A 21,519-nucleotide genomic window follows, 5' to 3' on the forward strand; every position below is an offset into this window, starting at 1 on the left:
AGCACCTATCGCTGTTCTACAATAATAGACGTTGCAATTAAGTAGAATGAAAATCAAATAACATCAACCCGGGTCTTCTATAATATTGTCCAAATCTCTAATTGTGTGATAGGCAACAAATATTAATGCAAAAAAAAAAAACGAATCCAGTACCTACTTTACTTAGGTTACTTGTTGTGTTAGTCAAAAACTTGATATTAGTTATGTTATGTATTTCATATTTTTACACAAAAATCCTAACATACAGTCTTCACAATCGTTCTAGACGACGCTTTTGAAACGTTTTTGCCGGGGTGTCCTATTTGTATTAGCTCTAGGCGTAAAATAGAAGGGGGGGGGGTTCTAGTCCCCTTCAAAAGAAATGCACCATGCTAAGCCAATGAACTCCATAAATCCTAATTAGATGGTTTAAGGAACTTATTAAGTTTTGCATAACCCAACACCAATGACGACTAAAACTGATGAAATTGGTTTATTGGTTAGGTCATATTATTTTGTAATAATTTAAATTTATTGCGTGTAATATTTGTATATATATATTTTTTAAATACACTTATTATGTACCTAGTGTTTTGTAAAAATAAATTTATATATTAATCTATCAAAGCTACACGTGTACAAAAGGTTATGTCAAAAAACTAATTTTATTAATCCTGTAGATTGGTACAGTTAGAATTTAAAGCATGAGTAAGCAAGAACTGTTTCTTTTTATTAAATACAAATTATAATTTCAATAATTATTATAATATTTTTAGTCTCTATTCACTATCGCTAACTGCATACTACAATACATCTTATCATACGGCTGCCATAATCCAACTCTTATTAATTAAATTATCAGTATTTGGTTGTACTCGACTGTTTTTCTACCACTATACTATAATTGTATAATTTATTAACAACCATGTATTTGACAAAATAATTTAACAGAGTTATATTTTTTACTCAGTTCAACATTTAAACACAAATTAAGTTTAAGTTCCTATTCATTTTTATTTTGTTTACACATTTTTTAACAATAACTATGTATTTAACTGTAAGAACAACATGTTTAATTTTAAATTTAGTTCAGGTATGGAATAATGTTTATGGCGAAGATATACCAGGTATGTACTTTACCAAGTTTTCTATACACATTTTTTCGTTTTGTTCTAAAAACATTTAAGTTTAAAATAGTGGAATCAACATGTTTTTTTAACTTTCAATTTTATTATAAATTACCACTTTGTATTCAAATTTTCGTAAAATTATTTTTAAAGACAACAACTTAAACAAATACAATCAAATATGTCTACTACTATACAGTGTCTAATACCTACATATTATACAAATATCTTGGTTATAGTACCTGTATGAGCTATAATAAAAAAATAAATACATAGTAAGTATATAATAAAATAACGTAATGACCTTGGGTTTTATTACTAATGTTTTTTATGAATTTAGAAAAAAAACAATCAGTGGAGGCCGATATTCATTTTTTGTGTTCTGATTATATTGTAAATAATATTGTATAATACTACAATAGATAATAGTCGATATACACCCACTCACAAAATTTAATTGTATGTTTTATTACACATTTTATGTATATTTTACATTTTTCTGTTTACATTACATAATCAATATATTATAACTGTTCAAAATACTTGAATAATTTCTGAATTCTTGATTTATTTATACTTTTAAAACTTCTATAATATTTGTATAATATTATTACAGCACTAAAATCCGATCATTCTAAGTAGGCGTAATTTTGTCAGGCTTTTAGGTCCAAATTGGTTTCTTGTAAGAACAAAATGGCTTTTATTAAAATAAATAATTGTACTCGTGGTATTAGCTAGATAATTTTTGCTGCAGACTATTAATTTAATTTAATTTTTATATACCTTCTTTCCATAATTTATTATTATTTCTTTCCCTTTTTGTAGCACAATCTTAAGGTCTTCCTTAAATCAAATCTCGCGTCTATGAAATATACATAATTCAAAAAGCATTTATCTATCAAAATAATAATTTATCAAATTTTACAATAACTCATTTAAATTTTAAAGTTCAGTAGTTACAAAAATATCTTATTCCGGTTATAGTTAGGCACATTTTTATGATGGTTTAACTTGATTTGAATCAAATCTTGTTCAATCTTGTAATTATGTTTTTATGTTTTTTCTTATAACTAGTTACATTATAACGATTAAATTACAGCAATTAGCAACATCTATATAAGTAATATAGTTTTTGTTCTAATAGGCATTTATTTAATGCTCTTTGTTACTTATTCTGATAAGTACATTTTTAATGATGGAAATGATGATACATGTATAATATCAAAATACGTTAAATGTATTAACTGTTGACATTAACAATAAAGTAATAAATGCATTATTATTTTTTTTTTTTTTATGACATAATAATTATTTTTACATTGGTTAATTGGGCAAAATGTGTATAGTAAACTACTGGAAACTGTTATGGAAAATTTTGATAATGAAATGTGGGATTAACTTTCTGTAAACAAATAAATATATTATATGTATGATTTAATATGATTCCGGCGATGTATTCATGTATATTATAAAGAAAGAATCCTCTGATAGTCTAAAGTGGAAATAAAACTCTTTAATTTAATGTGTTATTATGTTTTCTTTAGGGTAATTATAAAAAATGTATTGTTGAAATTCTGGCGATTTTTTAAATTTAACTTTAATAATCCCCATACTACTTAAGTCAAAAAACATTTTTAATAGTTGGTACAGATTTACAGTAGTATTATTTTAGTATAAAACAGCTAAATTTTTACATCAAGCTCAAGTTTTTTTGAAAACTTTTTTACCTTTTATTAAAAACAGGTAACCTCAATTAGTCTATTCAAGTAATTCTATTATTGGAACACGTTTAAGTAATCATATTTAAATATTTTATGTTATTTGTTTTGTAAAGGTCAATAAAAAAAATCAAGTTCAGCTTAATAGAATATAATCAATGCTCGTATTTTTGGACTTTGTTCTTACATAACGTGATGTAATATCAGTGTTACAAGATCCACTTGTCAGCTAATAAACATAATATAATTTACATACTCAAGTATACTTAATACGATTTAATCGATACCAAATTTCGAATCGGATTTCAATTAACTTATATTTTTTTAACTATAGATTATTAAAACGTTTCACATTTACCGAACTCGATGATAAGCAGCTAACGAATGGTACCTACACAAATAAGATGTGGTAAAACATCAAAACGTACAGTACTGCAGTGAATTTACATTAAATACCTACTAAAAAATACCCTTTTATCAGTCTCATACAATTTTTTAACAAAAACGATTGCTTAACGGACACGAGGGATAGTTGTTTGTGTTTCATAATATTCATTAGCTTAAGGTTGGTCAATACTAATTTGAACAAAACAAACGTTAGTAATATAAGGCGTTAAACTTAAGTTTGTACAGTGTACTTAAAATATTTCCATACACGGCGACTCGATTTTGTCCACACCCGTCATGTCCATGCTCTGTTTATTTGGAGCCCATCACCCAATTTATAAATTGAAATGCATTTTAAATTGAAAATACTTATGTGTATATTCATAGGTAATGAGCGTTTGATATAGCGTATGAACTTATTATTTGAATATAAATAAAACTTTTTTAGTTAGCAATTAACATTAAACATTATTAAAGTTTTTTTAAAGGTTATTAAAATAACGTTTAAACAATTTAGTACCTAACCCAGTTATAATTTATTAAGTTGACAAAAAAAAATAAATTGTACAAAATTATGAATGCAGGGCCAATGGGTAAAACTCCCTTTACAGCACCAAGCTTGAAACACGAATTTGAAAGTCTTCCAACATTTACATGTTGGAAAGGTTTATCTAAAAACTTCGAATAAACTTTATTTGTATAGTACAAGTAGGTAGTTTATTTATAAAAATGTGTAATATAACATGTGTATAATAACATGTTTTACTAAATCAAAATACAAAAGAAATTATAGAAAAATTGTAAAATATTGCTGTAAACTGGTTTTACCCCTGGCCCTTAAAATAATAGTAATGATATACATTTGTTTTATTGGTTCGTTGGTTAATTAGTTTGGTTAGATTCGGTTTGTGTAGGTGTGGAACATGTGCGGTAGGGACAAGGTATAGGACGCCAAAAGAAATCTGAGTGGTCACTCATCCCGGATTAAGCACCGACGGAAACTAAAGTGATAACTGATATAACCACTTTACAGGCCATGTCCCTAATAATAAAAATTACAATGCATTAATTCATTGAAATCTCAGGTACCTACTTTACTTTATAAAAATGTTAATTATCATTTGATAAGCAAGAGTATTAAGTGGTTAAATGTAAAGGAAAGCAAAACAAGATATTATAAAACAACTAATGCAAAACATTATATTACTATAAATACTTCTAACTAATGATTTCATTAAAAAAATTAAACCTAACATTTTGTATTGTCTACTAAATAATTTCACTTTTGTTCATCAAATAAAAATAATATTTTAGTTTTGCATTCAATTAAAAATTTATCAAAGTTTTTAAGTGTTCAATACTATAATCAGTTTTCTTTTTTTGTGTCTAATACAAACGTATCAAAGTTATTATGATGTATAACATTTATTGTTATCATGATGTTTATAGAATATAAAATAACATTTTAATCTGAAAGCTAATTAAAAACTATTTATAAGTTAAAAGGTTAAAACGAAAGAGCATTAAAATGTTAGAAAAAATATGAGTGTTATATAGATTTGTAATTATAAATATAACTACTGGCAATAATGATATTAAGACAATTAATGGAGTCAAGAGGTATAGATCAAAACGAAAATTGTGATGTAGTTAGATAATTGTTATTTTTCGTATGTAAAATACGTCAACATTTTAATAAAGTATACCAATTTATATTTTATAATTTACAATAGGTGTTTATATAAAATCGAATAAATAAATTAAATGTTAACAGCTGTTAATATTTAAAGTGTAGTCTTATTGTTTAGATAAAATAAATAAGTTAATACATTAATAGTTAAGTAAGTTAGTCATATGCTTATCACATACATATTATTAAAATATATATATATATTTATTTAACAATGAGGATTTATGATTATGTTCATTTAGACAAAAAAGACAAGAGAATTTGGAACGAAACGTGGACGGATAAGCTTAGAAGAGATTTATTGCGATCTTATGACCGAAATTCGAGACCTATTATTGGTGATAACTTAACTAATGTTACTGTTAGTCCCGTCATAAAATATGTGGATTTGGTGAGTTGTATTAAATCAAAAAGTTAAAAGTATAATGTCTAAATAAAATGTCGTGCTCGTGCATTATAATATGTGTAGCATTAAACGACAAAGTCGAAAAAATGCTATGTTCTGTGTTAATAAATATTATTAATTATTGATTCTGAAAGTATTCTTCCACCTACTTCAAGTATGATTTTAGTTTGAGCCTGGGTTTACGATGTTGCTATAATATGTTTTCATCGGTATGCTTTATACTTCTCATACGTAAACTAAGACATTAGTCAAAACGGTAATGAGTGTAGAATAAAACTCATAAAAGATTCCAAATTCATTATTGAAATCGGCGGAATATTATTTTCACAATTATTAACATACGCAATTCTATGACAAAAACGTTATTAAACAGTGTGGTTTATTATTTCAGGATTATAAACAGTCGATAATAACAATTAACGCTTGGGTGTCAATGGTAAGCTAAAGTACCTAAATAGTAATAAAATTAAGAATAAAACAATATCTTGTAAATATTAAAATGTCTATATTTTAAAAAAAATAATTCATCTTATAGTATATATACATCTAAAGAATAATTTATCTATTTTGGGTCGATTTATCGATATTCTGACAATGGACTTAAAAGGAGCCTTTATTGGCTTATTAAAAAAAACTTAGTTTAGTTTAATTACAAACCTTTTATAGAAATACTATTAGAACGTTCAGCGTTTTATTTATAATATACATCAAACATTATTTGTTTGTTAAATATTTGGTTTCCTACAACCATCTACTTTCGTAGACGTGGCAGGACGAAAAGCTTCTGTGGAACACAACCGAATACGGAGGTATTAAAGCCGTTAATATGGCTTACGATGAGATATGGATGCCCGATATTGTGGCATACAACAGGTATGTCTATCGAGCTTTTTAATTGAAAAAAAGATTACATATCGACTTAATACATAATTGTATGTACATATATCATTGTCGTTATACTAGGTATGTTGTGATCAACAGATATCACATTAGTTCGGTTTGACTAAAGGTTTGTGTTTTAGCAAACATTGAATACTTTTACTACCGATATTATTCTTCGTTAGCTTCATTAACTTCTATGCGGTGATAGTATCATAACTATTATTTAAGTAGCTTAACATGTCTCGGTGGTTTCATAGCGACCACAAGAGCAATATGTTATATTTTTATTGTATTTATACGCATGCGCGTACCTTTTTGATTTTGAACTAAATTAAATACATGTTTATCTAACTGCATGTCATCTAAAATTGGAACCAGTTTTCTTATATAATCTCGTTTATAACGCAACACCTGCGTTTTCCCACTAGGCGGCACAGATGAGTATTTAGATTAGGTAATGACTTATACCTAGGTCAAATTTCTTCAGATAATTTTTCACAAGCGTTCTTTTTAATTTAACTCGAATTTGAAATACTTACGTGGTATTCGGTTACACAAATATTTCCTGACATTCTCCCCCTCTCCATCGACTCTCCTCGTGATCCCCGTGCCCCCTGCTATCCTAGGAAGTAAAGGTAGGGAAGGAACTGTGGAACAAAAGAAACCACGACGAAGTAGCATCAAGAAACGAATAGTGGTAGAACACACATTGGTATATGTAAATTAAGACAACAGAGACGATGGCTTCACAGTCCTGAATATGAAAGTCAAAAGACTTCCGAAACTTCGGTAAATCCAATATATAAATATATGTGTAACTGAAAACCATGTAAATATTTCAAATAACGTAGTCTATACCAACTTTAACCAATTATTAGTTTGACGGTAGAGGAAGGAGAGGGAGATTTATTGAGTTATTAGGATTAAAGTTTGATTTTTTTAGTAAATTATAAAACAAAGAACAATGTCTAATAAGTATGTAAAAAAATAGTAAGTAACTAATGTTTACACTATTTACATGACTTGAGGTTACTTCCACTTAGATGTCTTGACTAGTTCGCCAACGTTTCGGAACACTTGCACGTTCCATCTTCAGAGCTGTTCTCAGACTTTGAGTCTGCAGGATCGCTCGGCGCGAGCAACATCGAACTACAGCCCTGAAGATGGAACGTGCAAGTGTTCCGAAACGTTGGCGAACTAGTTAAGACATCCAAGTGGGAGTAACCCCTCAAGTCATGTAAATAGTGTAAATATAATACCCCACTCAAGCTTCAATAATTTTTACCTAATTGTTAATAAAGCAGACATCGACTGCAGTTGAATTGAACCCACAATTTTTATGAAAATATATATCAGTTTTTATTGTGTATAGTAATTTTAGGGCTGTTTTGTAATTATTGGAGCATCTATTATAAATGTGCTTCAACGCTTTAATAAAGAAAGTAATAACTTAGGTATAGTATTCAACTGCATAAACTACATCTCCGACTTAAATTAAATCATTAAAAGCTAGAGACATATTTGCTATATTACATTTTTTTTAACCTTATTCAATAGCTTTCCCGTAATTATAACAGAAACTAAAAATTTAGTATTACATATATAATATTAGCTTGTTTTCCTTGACCTTCCGAAATAGTGTATCTGTATATACCAACTAATCAAATTCTTTACATGCTGTATATATTTACGCCTTTATTAATACAATTATCCAGGAAGGTAAACTATTCAAGAGAATAATCACATTTTATTGTTATTAAGTGTAAGTTATGTTACTTTTTAGTAATAACCTCTTGCACTCTTAAATATTGAGTCTAAGGAATTACAAAAATTCTTCTAAATATTCTCTGATAAGATAAATCAATTTCTATCACTTAAGTCCTAATTTTATATTGGAAAATAAAATAATGATGTCGGTTTATATAACTAATAAATATTTTCTTGTACAATTTATTTATAACTTCTGTACCAATATAATTAATATTTAAGTATAGATTAATATGTCGACATTAGAACGATTAATTGTGTACAGCCAAAAAATGTATAATTTTATTTGGTTAATTTTTTTTACAGTGAAATAGAAATACTGAATTTTAGCAATCAGAAAGTAACACTAAATAGTAAAAATATAAAAAGTAAAAATAAAATGTACTATATTATATAGTGGTAATTCCTTAATTCAAAATGATGGCAGAGGGGTCTTTGCACCTAGTAGGACTTCATTATCTACTTGATATTTTGGATTGATCAACACATTACACAGGACCCATTTTTATCCCCAAACTACCCTAACTTTAACCTATAATTTCAGAGTTGTTGAACAAACTCCCCTTAAATTTTAAGCATAGTTGGTGCAATTGGTCATTAAGTTCCGTTATCATACAAAATTATTATTTCTTTATGAAGGCCATAAATTATAATTTTTATTTTATTTTATAGCGCTGACGGAAGTCATGAAGACATGTATGGGAGGACTGGATGTGTAGTCCGTTCTAACGGCATGGTTCATTGGATACCGCCTGCCAAGTATAGAGTATTTTGTGACGTAGATATGACTAACTGGCCATTTGGGGAACACACTTGTTCATTAAGACTTGGATCTTGGACTTACGATGGGAATTCTATAAGTATGCAAATAAATGAGAATATAAACGTGAGTTAAAACATGTATTGGTGTACTAAAACTGTATTATTCATACCTACGGACATAATAAATAATTTTAAAAAAATAATATTTTTATAGAAATTATGTTGTGTTTAAAATGTTATCATGCTTATAGGCATTGGATATGATTAGCTTAGATGGAGGATGTAAGTGGGATGTAATTAATGTCACCCAAAGACGTAGAGTGGAAAGATACTCATGCAATTCTAATGATATATACGAAGATATACAATACAGCCTAACTCTGAAGAGAAAGATACCGGCTTATCATAGCGTGGTAGTTGTTCCAGCTTTAGGTAATTTTTGAATGCCTAATTCCTTTAAAACGATGATATTGTATTGGGTGTAATGCTCTTTATAAATAATGCTATATACTATTTATAAAAATTTTATGGTTACTTTTAGTCGTTGTCTTACTGACGCTCTCAGTCTTTTGGTTGCCTCCAGAATCATCTGAGAAGTTCATGTTCAGTGGCATTACTTCAATTATGATTTGTATTCTTCTGATGACCATTTCTAGTAGTATACCAATCATGAGTGATCGAGTGCCTCTCATAAGTAAAATTGAAAAATGATCAAAAATTTATGGATAATGACATTGTTTATAATTTAAATGTTTATTTCAGTATTATTCTATTCTAATTCTCTTGGTATGGTCACTCTCTCCATGGTATTTTCAGTTTTGTTGCATAACCTGGCCAGATCTGAACAGTCCGATGATAAAGTGCCTAAATGTATTAAACAGCTTTTAAACACCAAGTTTGGAACTGTCATGCGATTTACATCACTAGTGGTAATTTGTAACTTTATTTATATGAAACGAAATTTTAAAATAAATGAAATTATTTTATTTTTGGTAACCAAGACATAATAATATCTAGTAGTGTCTTTTATAATTTTAGGATGATCAAGAAGAAGCACTATTAGACGACCCAGCTAAAAATAAATCGTCGAAGTCTAAAGTGAAAGAAAGCCAATGGTATTACTTAGCTATAATACTGGATAGATCTATGTTTTTAATTTACCTGTTTCTGTTCATAGTTATGGTGGTATACTTTTTTATATAAATATAATTTTTGTACAAATTGACAAATGTCATGTTTTATTTGAAATTAAATAATCCATAGGTCACTAGACATTTTGTTTAATGATAGTTACTATTACCGTTTATACGATTATATATATTTCTTGTTTTATTCTTATAGAATATATTATTATGTAATTTTTTTTTACTGTTATGATTTTTTAAAATGTATTTATGCACCTAAAAACTATAATATAAGAGAGTATATTTCTGTTATAGTGTATAATTTATAATAAATTGAAATTTTTTTTTGTCATTAAATTTAATCAAAACGTATTTGAATTAAATGGAATATTTTGGGTTACTGGTCAATTAATAATTCATATTGTATTTCATTTAACCAAGGAAATGGTAGTTTTATTTTGTACGGTTCATAATTAACAAAGTCATAAATACTAAACTAGAAGAAAATTATAATTATAATACATTTTAATTTTTGTGCGTAGAACAGATAAAAAAAAAAAAAAAAATACATGCTACATAACAAATAACAAAAACATAATAATGACTAACGAAATTCCTTAAATTTATTTAATGTATAATATAATATGTTTTAGAAATTGTTATTAAATTTGATTCGCACTCCGAAAAAATTACTAAAAACTACAAAACGTTAAACGTTTTCATTAATGTAAATGGTACGAACGATAATTATAATATAGTCGTTGGTATAATCTATGATATTATAATTAAAATATACTGAGTAATGATTCTCATTATATTATCTAATAAGTAAGTAGTAGGAAATATTAGATTTCATATCATCAAAATGTTTATTTCTTCATTAAATTTAATGTTTACTTGAAATATCTAGCTAATAAAAGTTACTTAACTTGAGATAAATTGGATAGATACTTGAAAAAAAGGGTGGTTATATTTTATATTATTTGATTATATTTTATGTAGGGACACACTATATTAAAATCTTGTTTTACGCTAAATCCGGTTGCTTGTGGTACTTGCACTGGTTTCTTTTTCTTGATGGACTGCGAAATAATATTTATATATATATTTTTTTATAGATTTATACTTAAAATCAAAATAATATGTATGCCAAATTCTAATATAGTAATTTTTTTTCGTTCGAACACGATTCACAATTATTTTTTTTCGTTTAAGCTTACCACAAGAAGTAGAGGAACACAGCGATGGCACCTATCATGACAATTCCAAATCCGAAGCACAAGACGAACTCGATAAAGCGCGGGTCATCGTTTAATTGCATCCAATCGGCCAGTGTGACAAATTTGTCACATTTCAGTTTATCGTCTGGCATGCAAATGTCCTTTGTGCATATATAACTACCCTGAAGAGTGCTACACATAGATTTCGGCTTCTCCGTTTCGTCGCAAGAAGCTGAAATAACCCGATTTTACGTCAAAGAGTAAAATGAATATTTGACAAAATTCATTCTAAAAAGTATGTTTATATAAGCTTTGAACTACTTTTTTTAAATTTTATGTTGGTTCACGGGCTAATCTAACCGTTAGATTAGTTAATCATAATACATATTCCATGACCAAATCTACAGTTATTATTTTTTAAATTCATCTTAGTCTCTTAGGTTTTCCTAAAACAGAAATTGTGTTTTACTTACATTCTGCCACGACTAGTCCGTCAGACCGACGGCAAATAACGTCGGCGTTGGCTGTTAGCGCCCACTCGAAGGTTACACAAGGTGGTATGCGGCAGTCGCGAGTTTCCCACAAAGGATCGGTGCATGCGGTTGTGCCAGCCGGCGACTGAGATATGACTGTTCGAGATCGGGTTTCGTAGCCCACGATTTCCTTTTGACAATCGCCGTGGCAATGTGACCATTGACTCCAATCGGACAAGGTGCATCCCGGTCCGCACGATACATAACAGTTTTGCCAGGACAACGGTTTCTGTTTGCCCAAAGACGCGCAATAAGATGTTTCCACCGTTTGACCGTCGCTGTTTCTTGTGCAAGTCACGTTTCTGGCGGTTACTCCGTGGCCGCAAGTTGCTCCCTTTAATCAAAAAGGTTTTGCTTGTAATAATCATGCGCCTATTCGGCTGCAAACGGATTACACTTACGTGGAGCTGACAAGCACTCCAGGGTCCTAATGACCAGCTGTAGCATGGTGTAGCTGGACATGGTTTCCACTGTTCGAGATTCGCCGGACATTGTCTCCCCGTTGGGCTCGGATTCATAGCAGTATAAGCTCTACGCGAAATCGCTATAATCAAATACGATCAATTATTATTATTTTCGCGTAAAATCGTTATGTTTGCAATTCCAAGTCGATGAAAATAATTGAGAATCACCTATATCGCTGCACGAACAAGTTGAATTCCACGATGACCATCCCTCAAGAGCGCAGTCTACTGGACAATCGACGTAACACCATTTTTCCAACGGATTAGGCTTTTGTAGATTTGCGCAAAATCTGTTTTTATTAAAACATTGGTTAATTAATAAATAAAAGTTATAAACACCGGTAAACTGAATTATTTTTTAAATAAAATTATACTCTATCCACAAGATCTTGCTTGAGTTAAAATGATATGATTTTACAAGTACTGTGATATTATAAGCTCTGTTGTTAGTTCATAAACAAGTTATAAACTTACAAAATAACTTGCAACAATTTCAAAATACTTATGTAATTAATGTTTAATAATTAGTAATTACTGATCTGCCACAGTTCTTCCGTCACTTCTTTGACAATAGACTGCACCGACTGTCATACCCTCACCGCATGGACTTCCTCCTAACGGTAAACATGACACTTTGGTTATAGTTTTCCATGAATATTTAAAGCAGGTATAGTTCATGCGACATTGTTGCGTTTGTATAGCGATTGGACAATCTGCTCCTGTCGCACTTTGACTTCGAAGTAATTGCCTGGTCCTTTGTTGTTCTTGTGTTGGCAAACACTCCTTGACAAAAAACACAAAATATTGTCATTTTTGTAATTGATTTATTGATCATTTTGGTTTTATTATAGGTACTAAATACTAAAACAAGTTAACAATATTTCTATACAAATAAAAATTAAAAATGATTTCTAATAACTTACTTCTGGACAAGGAGACCAATCTGACCAAGCACTGAGTACGCAGTCTCCGGGACAAGCTACAGTACATAAGTCTACACCATCCGGCCGAGTGGTCCAATCGCAGTATTCATCAGACATTTCAATACCAGTGTGAACGTGCATGCATCTATAAAAATGTTTTAATGTATAAAAGTAAACTAGCGCTAAAAAACCAGCATAGTAGGATTGGGGCATAGTAGAGATAGATCATATTAGAATCGGGGAAGTCACACATTTTCAGGAATTATTATAACTGAAAGTGATAAACGCTGCGATGTGCATCTGTAGATATTAGAAATAATAAATATTGATAAGTTCATTGATCGACTGTCTTTCCTAATGATTTGTTGTCGCTGTTACTAATAAGACAATCAACAGTATAATAGAAATGTTTTTCGGATACCTGTTAATTAAGTGCGATTTTTTCCTTCTTTTTTGCTTTTTCTTATTAAAAAGGATTTAATTATATATTTTTAAAGAAATCCTACACATTATAGCGGTATTACAGGTCTAATTTCGAACTCGTTTTCAGACCCCAAGTGACAGAACTATGCCCAAAAGTTGAAACAAAGAAAAAGTTTCTACTCTTACTAGAAGAAACGGGTTTTGATATTTTTTGGTTTGTCACATATATAAAATGTTCCATACAAATTCGGGATTAATTTCATTATTTCAAAAAAAGTTATAGCTCGCCATAACCTTAGTATAAATAACTATAAGTTTAGTAAAAATATGTAAATTTGTTGTGATTTTTTTCAATTTTAAAGAGAAATGAGTAAATTTTAATAAAGTACCTTACAGGTACGATTTCCGATCAATAGACTTGCTACATAAAAGTACTTTCTGATACATTGCGGGTCCAGACACAAAAATAAAACACTCAATTGTGAAAAAAAAACTTTTTTAGCTCCGCATAAAAACCAAAAAACATTGCTACACATTTTCGCTTGTATAATGTATTTTATAATATCAACACCTACCGCACGGTTCTAAACTTTTCTCCTTCTCCGCATCCTTTCTTTTTGTCTTTCTCCGGTAATTTACATTTGCTCCATGCTCCCGTGATCCATTGGAAACTGTTACAAGGATTATTACAAACTTTCGTTTGTACAGTTCCACCACAAGCTCTTCCGCCGCTGGTTGCATTACGTTCGATCTGCGTGAAATCGCAAAGACTTATAGTAACATATTCATAATTTAAAAAAAAATAACTGTTATTACTTTTCTGTAACGGTGATGGATGCCTGGTCCACATAGCGTACTGCACGTACCCCATTCACTCCAATCAGACATCTGACAATCTACTGAACACTGGACCAAACAGGGTTCTTCTTCTATGCCAGTGCTTCCTCCACATAATCTAAACGAGACATAAACGTTTACTAGGAATAAGAATAACTAATATTATTTATTGTTAATAATTTACGCTGGATCGACGAGATGATTGTCTATGTCGTAACATCCCAAAGCCCTGTATCGCATTCCAGTACCGCATCCATTGGTTTCGCTGGTCAAGCAAAGAGACCACTCGGAAGTAGGTTCTGAGAAATACTCCGAGCACGGGCATTGGGCGGTTTCTACCAGTTTGATTTCATTACAAACTGGGTGCGACATAGAGTCTCCGATAAGTTCTCGAGTCCGTGTTCGTAAACCGGAACACGGTTGTGGACATGATGACCATTGTGACCATTCAGTCACCTGACATGGAGTTTGACAGTCTACGTGGCAACGTTCTACACTGGTCGGCGTTATGTTTTGGTACTGGAGACAGTGTTTCAGCTCGACATGAATAGGTGAGTCGTCTTTTGTGCACCAGAAATCTTTGAAAAATCAAACGTGGTCGTTAGATTTTCAAGTTTAGAATCATTTTTTAAATATATTATGTATCAGCCATAATTTCTGACAAAACAAACACTTAAAACGTGTACCTCGAGTCCTCAGTCCGTGGCCACAAGTTTCGCCTGCCGCCAGCTGGCAGTGAGACCATACGCCCAAAACCCAAAAATATTTTGGGCAGATTTTAGTCGGAACGATGCACGGTTCTTCTTGTAATACCGGTCCGCAAGTTTCACCTCCAAGGATAACACGACTGCGTTGCCTTTTGAACTTCTTCAAGTCCGTTTTTGCTGTTACAATATTATTGTTATTTATTATATGTTTAATTAAATCACGGACTTTAAAAATATACCGTACTTAATATTAAAACATAATTGAGTTAGAAAAATAATTAGAATACATTTAGGAATTATCGTATACGCCAGTAGTGTCTATATTTTGCCATCTTCAACCACTATGCAGTTACTTATTGTTCCTTAAAATAACTTATTGTAGTTTATGTTCTTAACTTATAATTACCAATTTAATACCCAATTTCTTAAAAAACCAGGAGTTATTGCTTAATGATTTAAGGGTGGAATTATTTTAAATAATAATTTATATGAATTACCACTTATGCAACCATCTTGAGGACATTCTGACCATTCACTCCAATCTGACAGAGCACATAACTTAGTTTCGCAATCCCTATAACATTCTCTGATGGTTACTGGTTTTAGTAATTCGTGACAACTAAAAAGATAATCAAGATATTGTTAATAATGTGATTTGTATTATAATTTAAAGGGTTAATCTTACTTTTCGTCGTCGACGTGCTGGTCGTTTCCTTTTATACACCAAACTTCTCTTGTTTCTACTCCCTTGCCACACGTTCCGTTACACTCTGTCCAAGGTAGTACTAACCAGCTATATCCATAACAACTATGCATATTACAGTTCTCAGATTGTACCATATCTTCTTTGGATGGACAAGGGCGACCAGTGGGACCTGGTGGTCCAATGACTGTGCGGTTTCTGTATCTGACCCCCATGTCGAAATTAATTGAACATCCCATGGAACAATCACTCCATTCAGACCACCCGGAAACGACACAGTCTTCTGGGCATGGAACTAAACACGGTTCTGATGCAGCTGGCTGAAGTTCTTCACATAATGAATTGTCAACGACTTCCTAAATTCAAGAAAAAAAAATTGTAACTTTGAGCTTTTCAGTTTTCGGATAGAGTGCAGTCTTGACCGGCATATTTTCTACGAACCTTCTCGTGTGTAGTGCAGTACACCAATCGACTTCTTTGGCCGGTACCACATTTATCACTAGGATCATCAAGCATACAACTACCCCATTGGTCATAATCCCAAATATAACATTGTGGTGTTTGACAGGGTTGTACTTCGTTGACACTAGGGCATGGCACACCGAATTCACTGGGTGGAATCAACACGGGTCGTGATCGTTTCCTGTATCCATTTTCCATGCCTAAAAGCAATATTTTATTTTTATTTTATTTGTGTAAATATTATAACTCAATCTAAGATATCTTACGGTCTTCCGGTTCATCGTCTATGTCAGATGGACATCTTGCTGGCATACATGCGCTCCACTCACTCCACCGACCAACTTGACAGTCTCTCGGACAAGGTATTTCACATCTGTGAAAAAAACAATTGTATTCTAGTTATAATATAGAAAATATTTTCTATGCATTACCTTTGAATAGTGGGCGGTGTGTCCAAAATTCTGCAAATCGAAGAGTCCATGATTTTTCCTGTCAGAGTTTCCATACAAGTGATATTTCGATATTGAAGACCACCACCGCATTGAACAGTTTCATTATTGATCGGTTGTGAGCATTTAGTCCAACTTGATATTAACCACTTGAATCTGTAAAACCATTTGTTGTTGCTTTAGATTTTACCCTCGTCTACTATATTTTGTTATTGAATACACACAATAATTGCGTTTAAATTGTCTTACCTGTCCGTGCATAGCGGTAGATTTTCATTAGTGCTTCTCGATTCGACTAGATGAGGACACGGTGAACCTTGGCCTTCGTGAAGACGGAGAATTTGTCGTTTTCTGACTGCTATTTCTGATCTTGTCTACATAATGGTAAACACATTCCATTAGATAACGCCATGTCCTTAGTATTCTATTAAAATATAAAATCATACTTTTCCGCTGGTATTAATGCATCCACCTTGTGTGACCTCCCAGTCAGACCAGTCACTAACAACGCAATCTTGAGCAATTATGCATGCTCTCGTATTAGCTGGTAGTGGTTTGTCTTCGCAAAAGCTAAGCGAAACAAGAACTCCAGATTCGTCGAAACAGCTCATGGTCCGTTTTTGAGTGCCCACTTGGGGCCAATGCTTGTAGAATGTGTCAGCGTGTGACCCAGAGTTCATTATACCGTCTGTATCGCCCACAACGTGCTCGGAGAAGGGCATGCACTGTTGCCATTGGTTGACTTTCAATTGGTATCCTTTAGAGATATTGGTAGTACACGATTGATCATTAGGCTTGCATGATCGTGATTCAGTCAACTAATAATAATAATAAAATATATTTTAAAATCAATTAGTCTTCTGCCGAAGTGAAAACTGTATTACCGCAGTTTTAAATACTATATGATATTTAATAATAATAATTATATATACTATTTTTTAAGTAGCTTCCAAAACAATGTTATAAATTATTTAAAGGAAATCTTAGAAATGTATTCAATCGTACAAAGCATCCTAAAAATACCCCAAGTTGGTTTCTTCATTCAACTTCAGAGGCAATATAAAATTTAAATAATTACTAAATGTACTAGAAAAATTCTAATTTAGTTGGCAAAATCCGAAAAACAAAAAAAATGTTTATGGTTCCACTTGAATGAACAATAGTAAAGTACCTTTCTCTTACGAGGGATGAGCAATGGCTCTGTATGGCCTACCAAAGCTTAAAAAAAAATTAATTTAAATATAACTGTTTTCGAATTTTTATGGGATATTATGTAATAAAATTTGTATGAGTTCTCCTCCGCAGTATATCAATTATATTAATAATGTATTTAATTTCTATTGATAGTATGTAATTATGATAGCATTTTCTTATGTGGAATTTTATACAAACGATATTTGTCAGTGATTTAATGTTTTAATACATCGATGACTAAGAGGCCAAAAGTTGTAAGTCCAGTTTTTCTCGAAATCATTTTGTAAGTATATTGCGTTAATCTTTTCCAATAGACCTATAAATATTATAAGTAAAAACCAACAGTGAATGTGTTTTTTTTATACTCTAATTGTTGTGTTTTTAGCGCGAGATGGGACTTTTAGTGTACGTATAATATATAACAGTTCCTAAATTAATGGGACTTACAATAAATATTTTACCGTGACCTAAATATTAAACGGACAAATATAACAAGTCCGGAATTTTTATTCTCGTCAAAAACTTGAAAAACTGCTCTTATGTAAATGTAAAGTGTTTGGGACTCAATTTTGGCATTATAACTGCCGATATTAGCTGTGATGTTAACTTTAAATGTTTAAAACCTTTTGCTTAAATACGGCTTAGTGTCTTTAGTAGCTATATAAAAAAAATATTATTTTTACGAATACGTAAATATTTTATTGTTATTCGCCGCAACACGAACGCGTCGGTTCGTGCAAATATTATTATTTTCCGGATAGGTAATCAATACAAATTGTACAACAAATGTCCATGCGCGACGAATTCGAAGAACTGTGCTTGTGGTACGGCACAGCTTTCGGATACAACATTTCCCACCGTTTCCCACCGTGATTCATCGTCAAGTAAAAAAAAAAAAGATTTATAAAAATATTTATTCCAAAATCGGTTCCACGCGATTAGTGTAATCGATGATTGCGTGCTTTATTCGGATTTTAGGTCATACGACGAAAATTATAAAACGTTTTAAAAAAAATACATACTATTTAATCCCCTCTCCCTCCACCTCGCATCGGTCCAATCAAATGAATTTCCCAATGCGTTTATTGGGAGGTACGGCTTAAATGGAATAAGCTATACTAAATATTATAATTTATAGATCTACAATCTATGAATACATGCATATTAAGGTGATCCTTTAATGAGATATTCGGCTCATTCGACTCCAAAGGTTGAAAAAATATTTCTCTTATTTTCCCAAATTATTATTTCATCCTCCGAGTCTCCCTGTTCGCACATCGAGTTTTTATTCACAATAGGAAAATATACGAATTCGTATAAGTTTATTAATTGAGTGTCCTACTAGAAATCCCACACGCATCTAATATCGAATATTCGACAAGTATATATTACTTGGTTTAGCATCACATTATAATACTGGTAGTAAGCTTGATTTGGAACTTGTATAAAATGTTATGTTTTTCTTTATAATTATAAATTTAAAGTGCAAACTGGGAGACTCGGGGGATGAAATAAAAGTCCGATTGAGATAGTGGATGAAAAAAACAATATAAGGGCCCTAATGTACATACATATATTATACTATAAATATAAACAAGTATTACATAGTAATATATAGGATACGTACAGGTGGACATTTAGCTCCTTCATTTTTCTGCTCGACCACGACACTCCTTATTCTGCGTTGTGTTCCTCCGCAGCAAGCAGTCCAGTTTGTAAACTCGGTCACTACGCAATCTTGGTTTGGTTCGAGCGAGCAAACTTCCACAGGCGGTGTGCCGGGTGATAAGTTTTGGCAGCTAGTGTCTTCTATTTCAATCGGCTCCTAAAAACGTTTTCATTCGTTAACGGGAAACATAACTTAACGTATAGTAAATAGGTCACTCGTTTTTTTTGTAGACGTTATAAAGTAAGACAGTATATTTCCTTCACTCACTTCGAGTTTAACTCCATCGTGGATTACCATAACGCATGAAATTTTCCTTCTCCGTATACCTTGGTTTTCGTCCAGCCCAGTGTCGTCGGACTTGGTGCACGGTTCCCACTCGCCAATCCTCCATTCTACCGCATCTAAATAGTTCAACACAAACCAATGCGATTTGACGGAAAACGTTTCTCGATAATAATTATTATACTGAGTTTTCGAAAAATCGTTTTCGTACCAGCGTTCCAAAGAAAGTTTTGCGTGATCTCGTTGGACGACGGCGGTGGCAATCCACACTGTGACCACTTTACTTGCGCCAAAATCAACGGAACGATCAGCCCAAGACTGAGCGATATCATCTTACGCGATACCGCGTCCATATTCGGACGGCGTTTAATAGGACGATTATTTTTTCACACAATTTAATGGACGGCGTTGTCGTTCATCTAACAACGCAAAAAGAAAACAAATTGGTGAGAACAAAAAAAAAAAAAAAAATGTTACACATCCCATGGACGGGACGACGCAGCAGAAATTTTATGCGCAGAAAAATATTCAACTCCGGTTGAGTTCGGGTATTCCCCGATCCTACTCTATACGGACATAATATAATATATACAGGTGTCGGTGTTATGTAACTCAAATTGGGAATCAAAAAGGAAAAATCGCGGCGCACTTACCTGTACAATAAACGGAGAAGCATCGTTACGGAGACTGCGATTCGCGTACACGGTCAAGTCACAGTCGCAAACGACTACGGGGCACGGCTGGAAAACACCTAGATAGAACGGTAGGCAATCGATTTGCGGGGGGTTGGGGAGGGGAGGGTCAGGGAGCGAACGGTTTCCGTTGCCGGGGAAACGCTTTTGCTTCGGCTTTTGCGACTGCGTTTGTCCCTTTGTGTTTGTGTGCAGAACGGTGTCCCTTCCACTGCCTTCCCCTGCCTTCTCCTGCCTTCCCCTGATGTGTCCTGCCTTCCCCTGCTCTCTCCCTCCCACCGTCGTTCCTCGACCCGGTGTTCCGCAGTTGCCAGACTCGATAATCCATTTGAGAGCTTTGTTACCGAGTAATTAAAACAGCGCCATAACAGGTCATTAAACAACTTTTGTTTTTGTACGGGATTACAGGGAGATTTTCATTATTATTACCTATCCATGACGTGTTGATGTCACGTCAAAATTACGATATCTGTACTACGGGGCCGATATCGTGGGCGCTTTGTAGCTATTGTATATGCACGGCCGTTAGGGCAAATTAGGTCGCTACCTCTGTAACGCAGATACTATTATAATAGGCTATTGTCGTTAACGAGTTACTGGTGATGTAAATAAGACATTTTTATTTGAAGAATTTACAGAGCTTATAGTTAATCACATAATATTTTGGTTTTCAATAGAGAAACACCAACTAGGTCAATCCCTCGTAGTAATTGTGCCGCTACAATATTATTACTTTTACATGAGTTAGACAAACTGTTATCGTAATCAACAACTCGATTTTTAGGGTTTACATACAAACAAAACACAATTTATTGGTTTCAGAACCAAGTGGGTTTAATTTTGTTTAACGACATACCCTACCTAATAACGATTAAAGCGGTCAAAATATGGGTCTTTAAGTATATTTTAGTTGTATATATCAACTGTATTTATAGTTACTTTAACAACGAAAATATCAAAATACACATCTTATTAATTCCCGACAGTGTGTTGTAGCGCTCACTGTGGCTGATTCGACACTTACTTGAAGGATGGTCAAGCGGCTGTCTTAAGAAACATGGCAGAAACGTATATGGTGTTTTGAAGTTCTATCAAATAGGCGCAAGCCACACGAAAATA

General features: G+C 32.1%; 2 protein-coding genes across 2 annotated transcripts; one reads left to right on the forward strand and one right to left on the reverse strand.

Moving 5' to 3' along the window:
- Positions 1–828: 828 nt before the first annotated feature.
- LOC126846909 (neuronal acetylcholine receptor subunit beta-3-like) lies at positions 829–10,138 on the forward strand. Its single transcript, XM_050586769.1, has 9 exons — positions 829–1,106; positions 5,144–5,292; positions 5,699–5,743; positions 6,071–6,180; positions 8,629–8,842; positions 8,970–9,150; positions 9,260–9,412; positions 9,481–9,647; positions 9,757–10,138. Exons 1-9 carry the CDS (start codon positions 1,025–1,027, stop codon positions 9,919–9,921), a joined length of 1,266 nt encoding a protein of 421 aa, XP_050442726.1. The 5' UTR covers positions 829–1,024; the 3' UTR covers positions 9,922–10,138.
- A 419-nt stretch (positions 10,139–10,557) lies between these two features.
- LOC126846779 (thrombospondin type-1 domain-containing protein 7A-like) lies at positions 10,558–20,451 on the reverse strand. The gene is made up of 22 exons (XM_050586570.1): positions 20,362–20,451; positions 19,920–20,127; positions 19,694–19,827; positions 19,385–19,582; positions 17,010–17,381; positions 16,813–16,937; positions 16,546–16,719; positions 16,381–16,487; positions 16,094–16,314; positions 15,635–16,008; positions 15,447–15,568; positions 14,929–15,126; positions 14,427–14,820; positions 14,222–14,360; positions 13,981–14,156; positions 12,983–13,127; positions 12,595–12,842; positions 12,228–12,349; positions 11,997–12,139; positions 11,536–11,929; positions 11,063–11,294; positions 10,558–10,924 (listed from the first exon to the last, which is right to left on the reverse strand). The coding sequence occupies exons 2-22, from the start codon at positions 20,059–20,061 to the stop codon at positions 10,870–10,872; spliced, it is 4,215 nt and encodes a 1,404-aa protein (XP_050442527.1). The 5' UTR covers positions 20,062–20,127; positions 20,362–20,451; the 3' UTR covers positions 10,558–10,869.
- Positions 20,452–21,519: the final 1,068 nt, after the last annotated feature.

The sequence above is a fragment of the Adelges cooleyi genome, unplaced genomic scaffold (assembly GCF_023614345.1).
Source record: "Adelges cooleyi isolate 19-005CV unplaced genomic scaffold, UGA_ACOO_1.1 ACOO_flye_CR_arks_rails_tigmint_CR_PRNA_9, whole genome shotgun sequence".
Classification (NCBI taxonomy): Eukaryota; Metazoa; Arthropoda; class Insecta; order Hemiptera; family Adelgidae; genus Adelges; species Adelges cooleyi.

What these genes read in the sequence shown, in the direction of transcription:
- LOC126846909 (XM_050586769.1), top strand. Translation starts at nt 1,025, where the DNA reads ATGTATTTAACTGTAAGAACAACATGTTTAATTTTAAATTTAGTTCAG. An exon ending in TCATAAAATATGTGGATTTG is followed by an intron (nt 5,293 to 5,698) that starts GTGAGTTGTATT and finishes TTATTATTTCAG; the next exon opens with GATTATAAACAGTCGATAAT. An exon ending in GGTAGTTGTTCCAGCTTTAG is followed by an intron (nt 9,151 to 9,259) that starts GTAATTTTTGAA and finishes GGTTACTTTTAG; the next exon opens with TCGTTGTCTTACTGACGCTC.
- LOC126846779 (XM_050586570.1), bottom strand. Translation starts at nt 20,061, where the DNA reads ATGGACGCGGTATCGCGTAAGATGATATCGCTCAGTCTTGGGCTGATC. An exon ending in AAGGAGCTAAATGTCCACCT is followed by an intron (nt 17,382 to 19,384) that starts GTACGTATCCTA and finishes TATTATTATTAG; the next exon opens with TTGACTGAATCACGATCATG. An exon ending in GAAAAGTTTAGAACCGTGCG is followed by an intron (nt 13,128 to 13,980) that starts GTAGGTGTTGAT and finishes ACATTTTTATAG; the next exon opens with ATGCATGCACGTTCACACTG.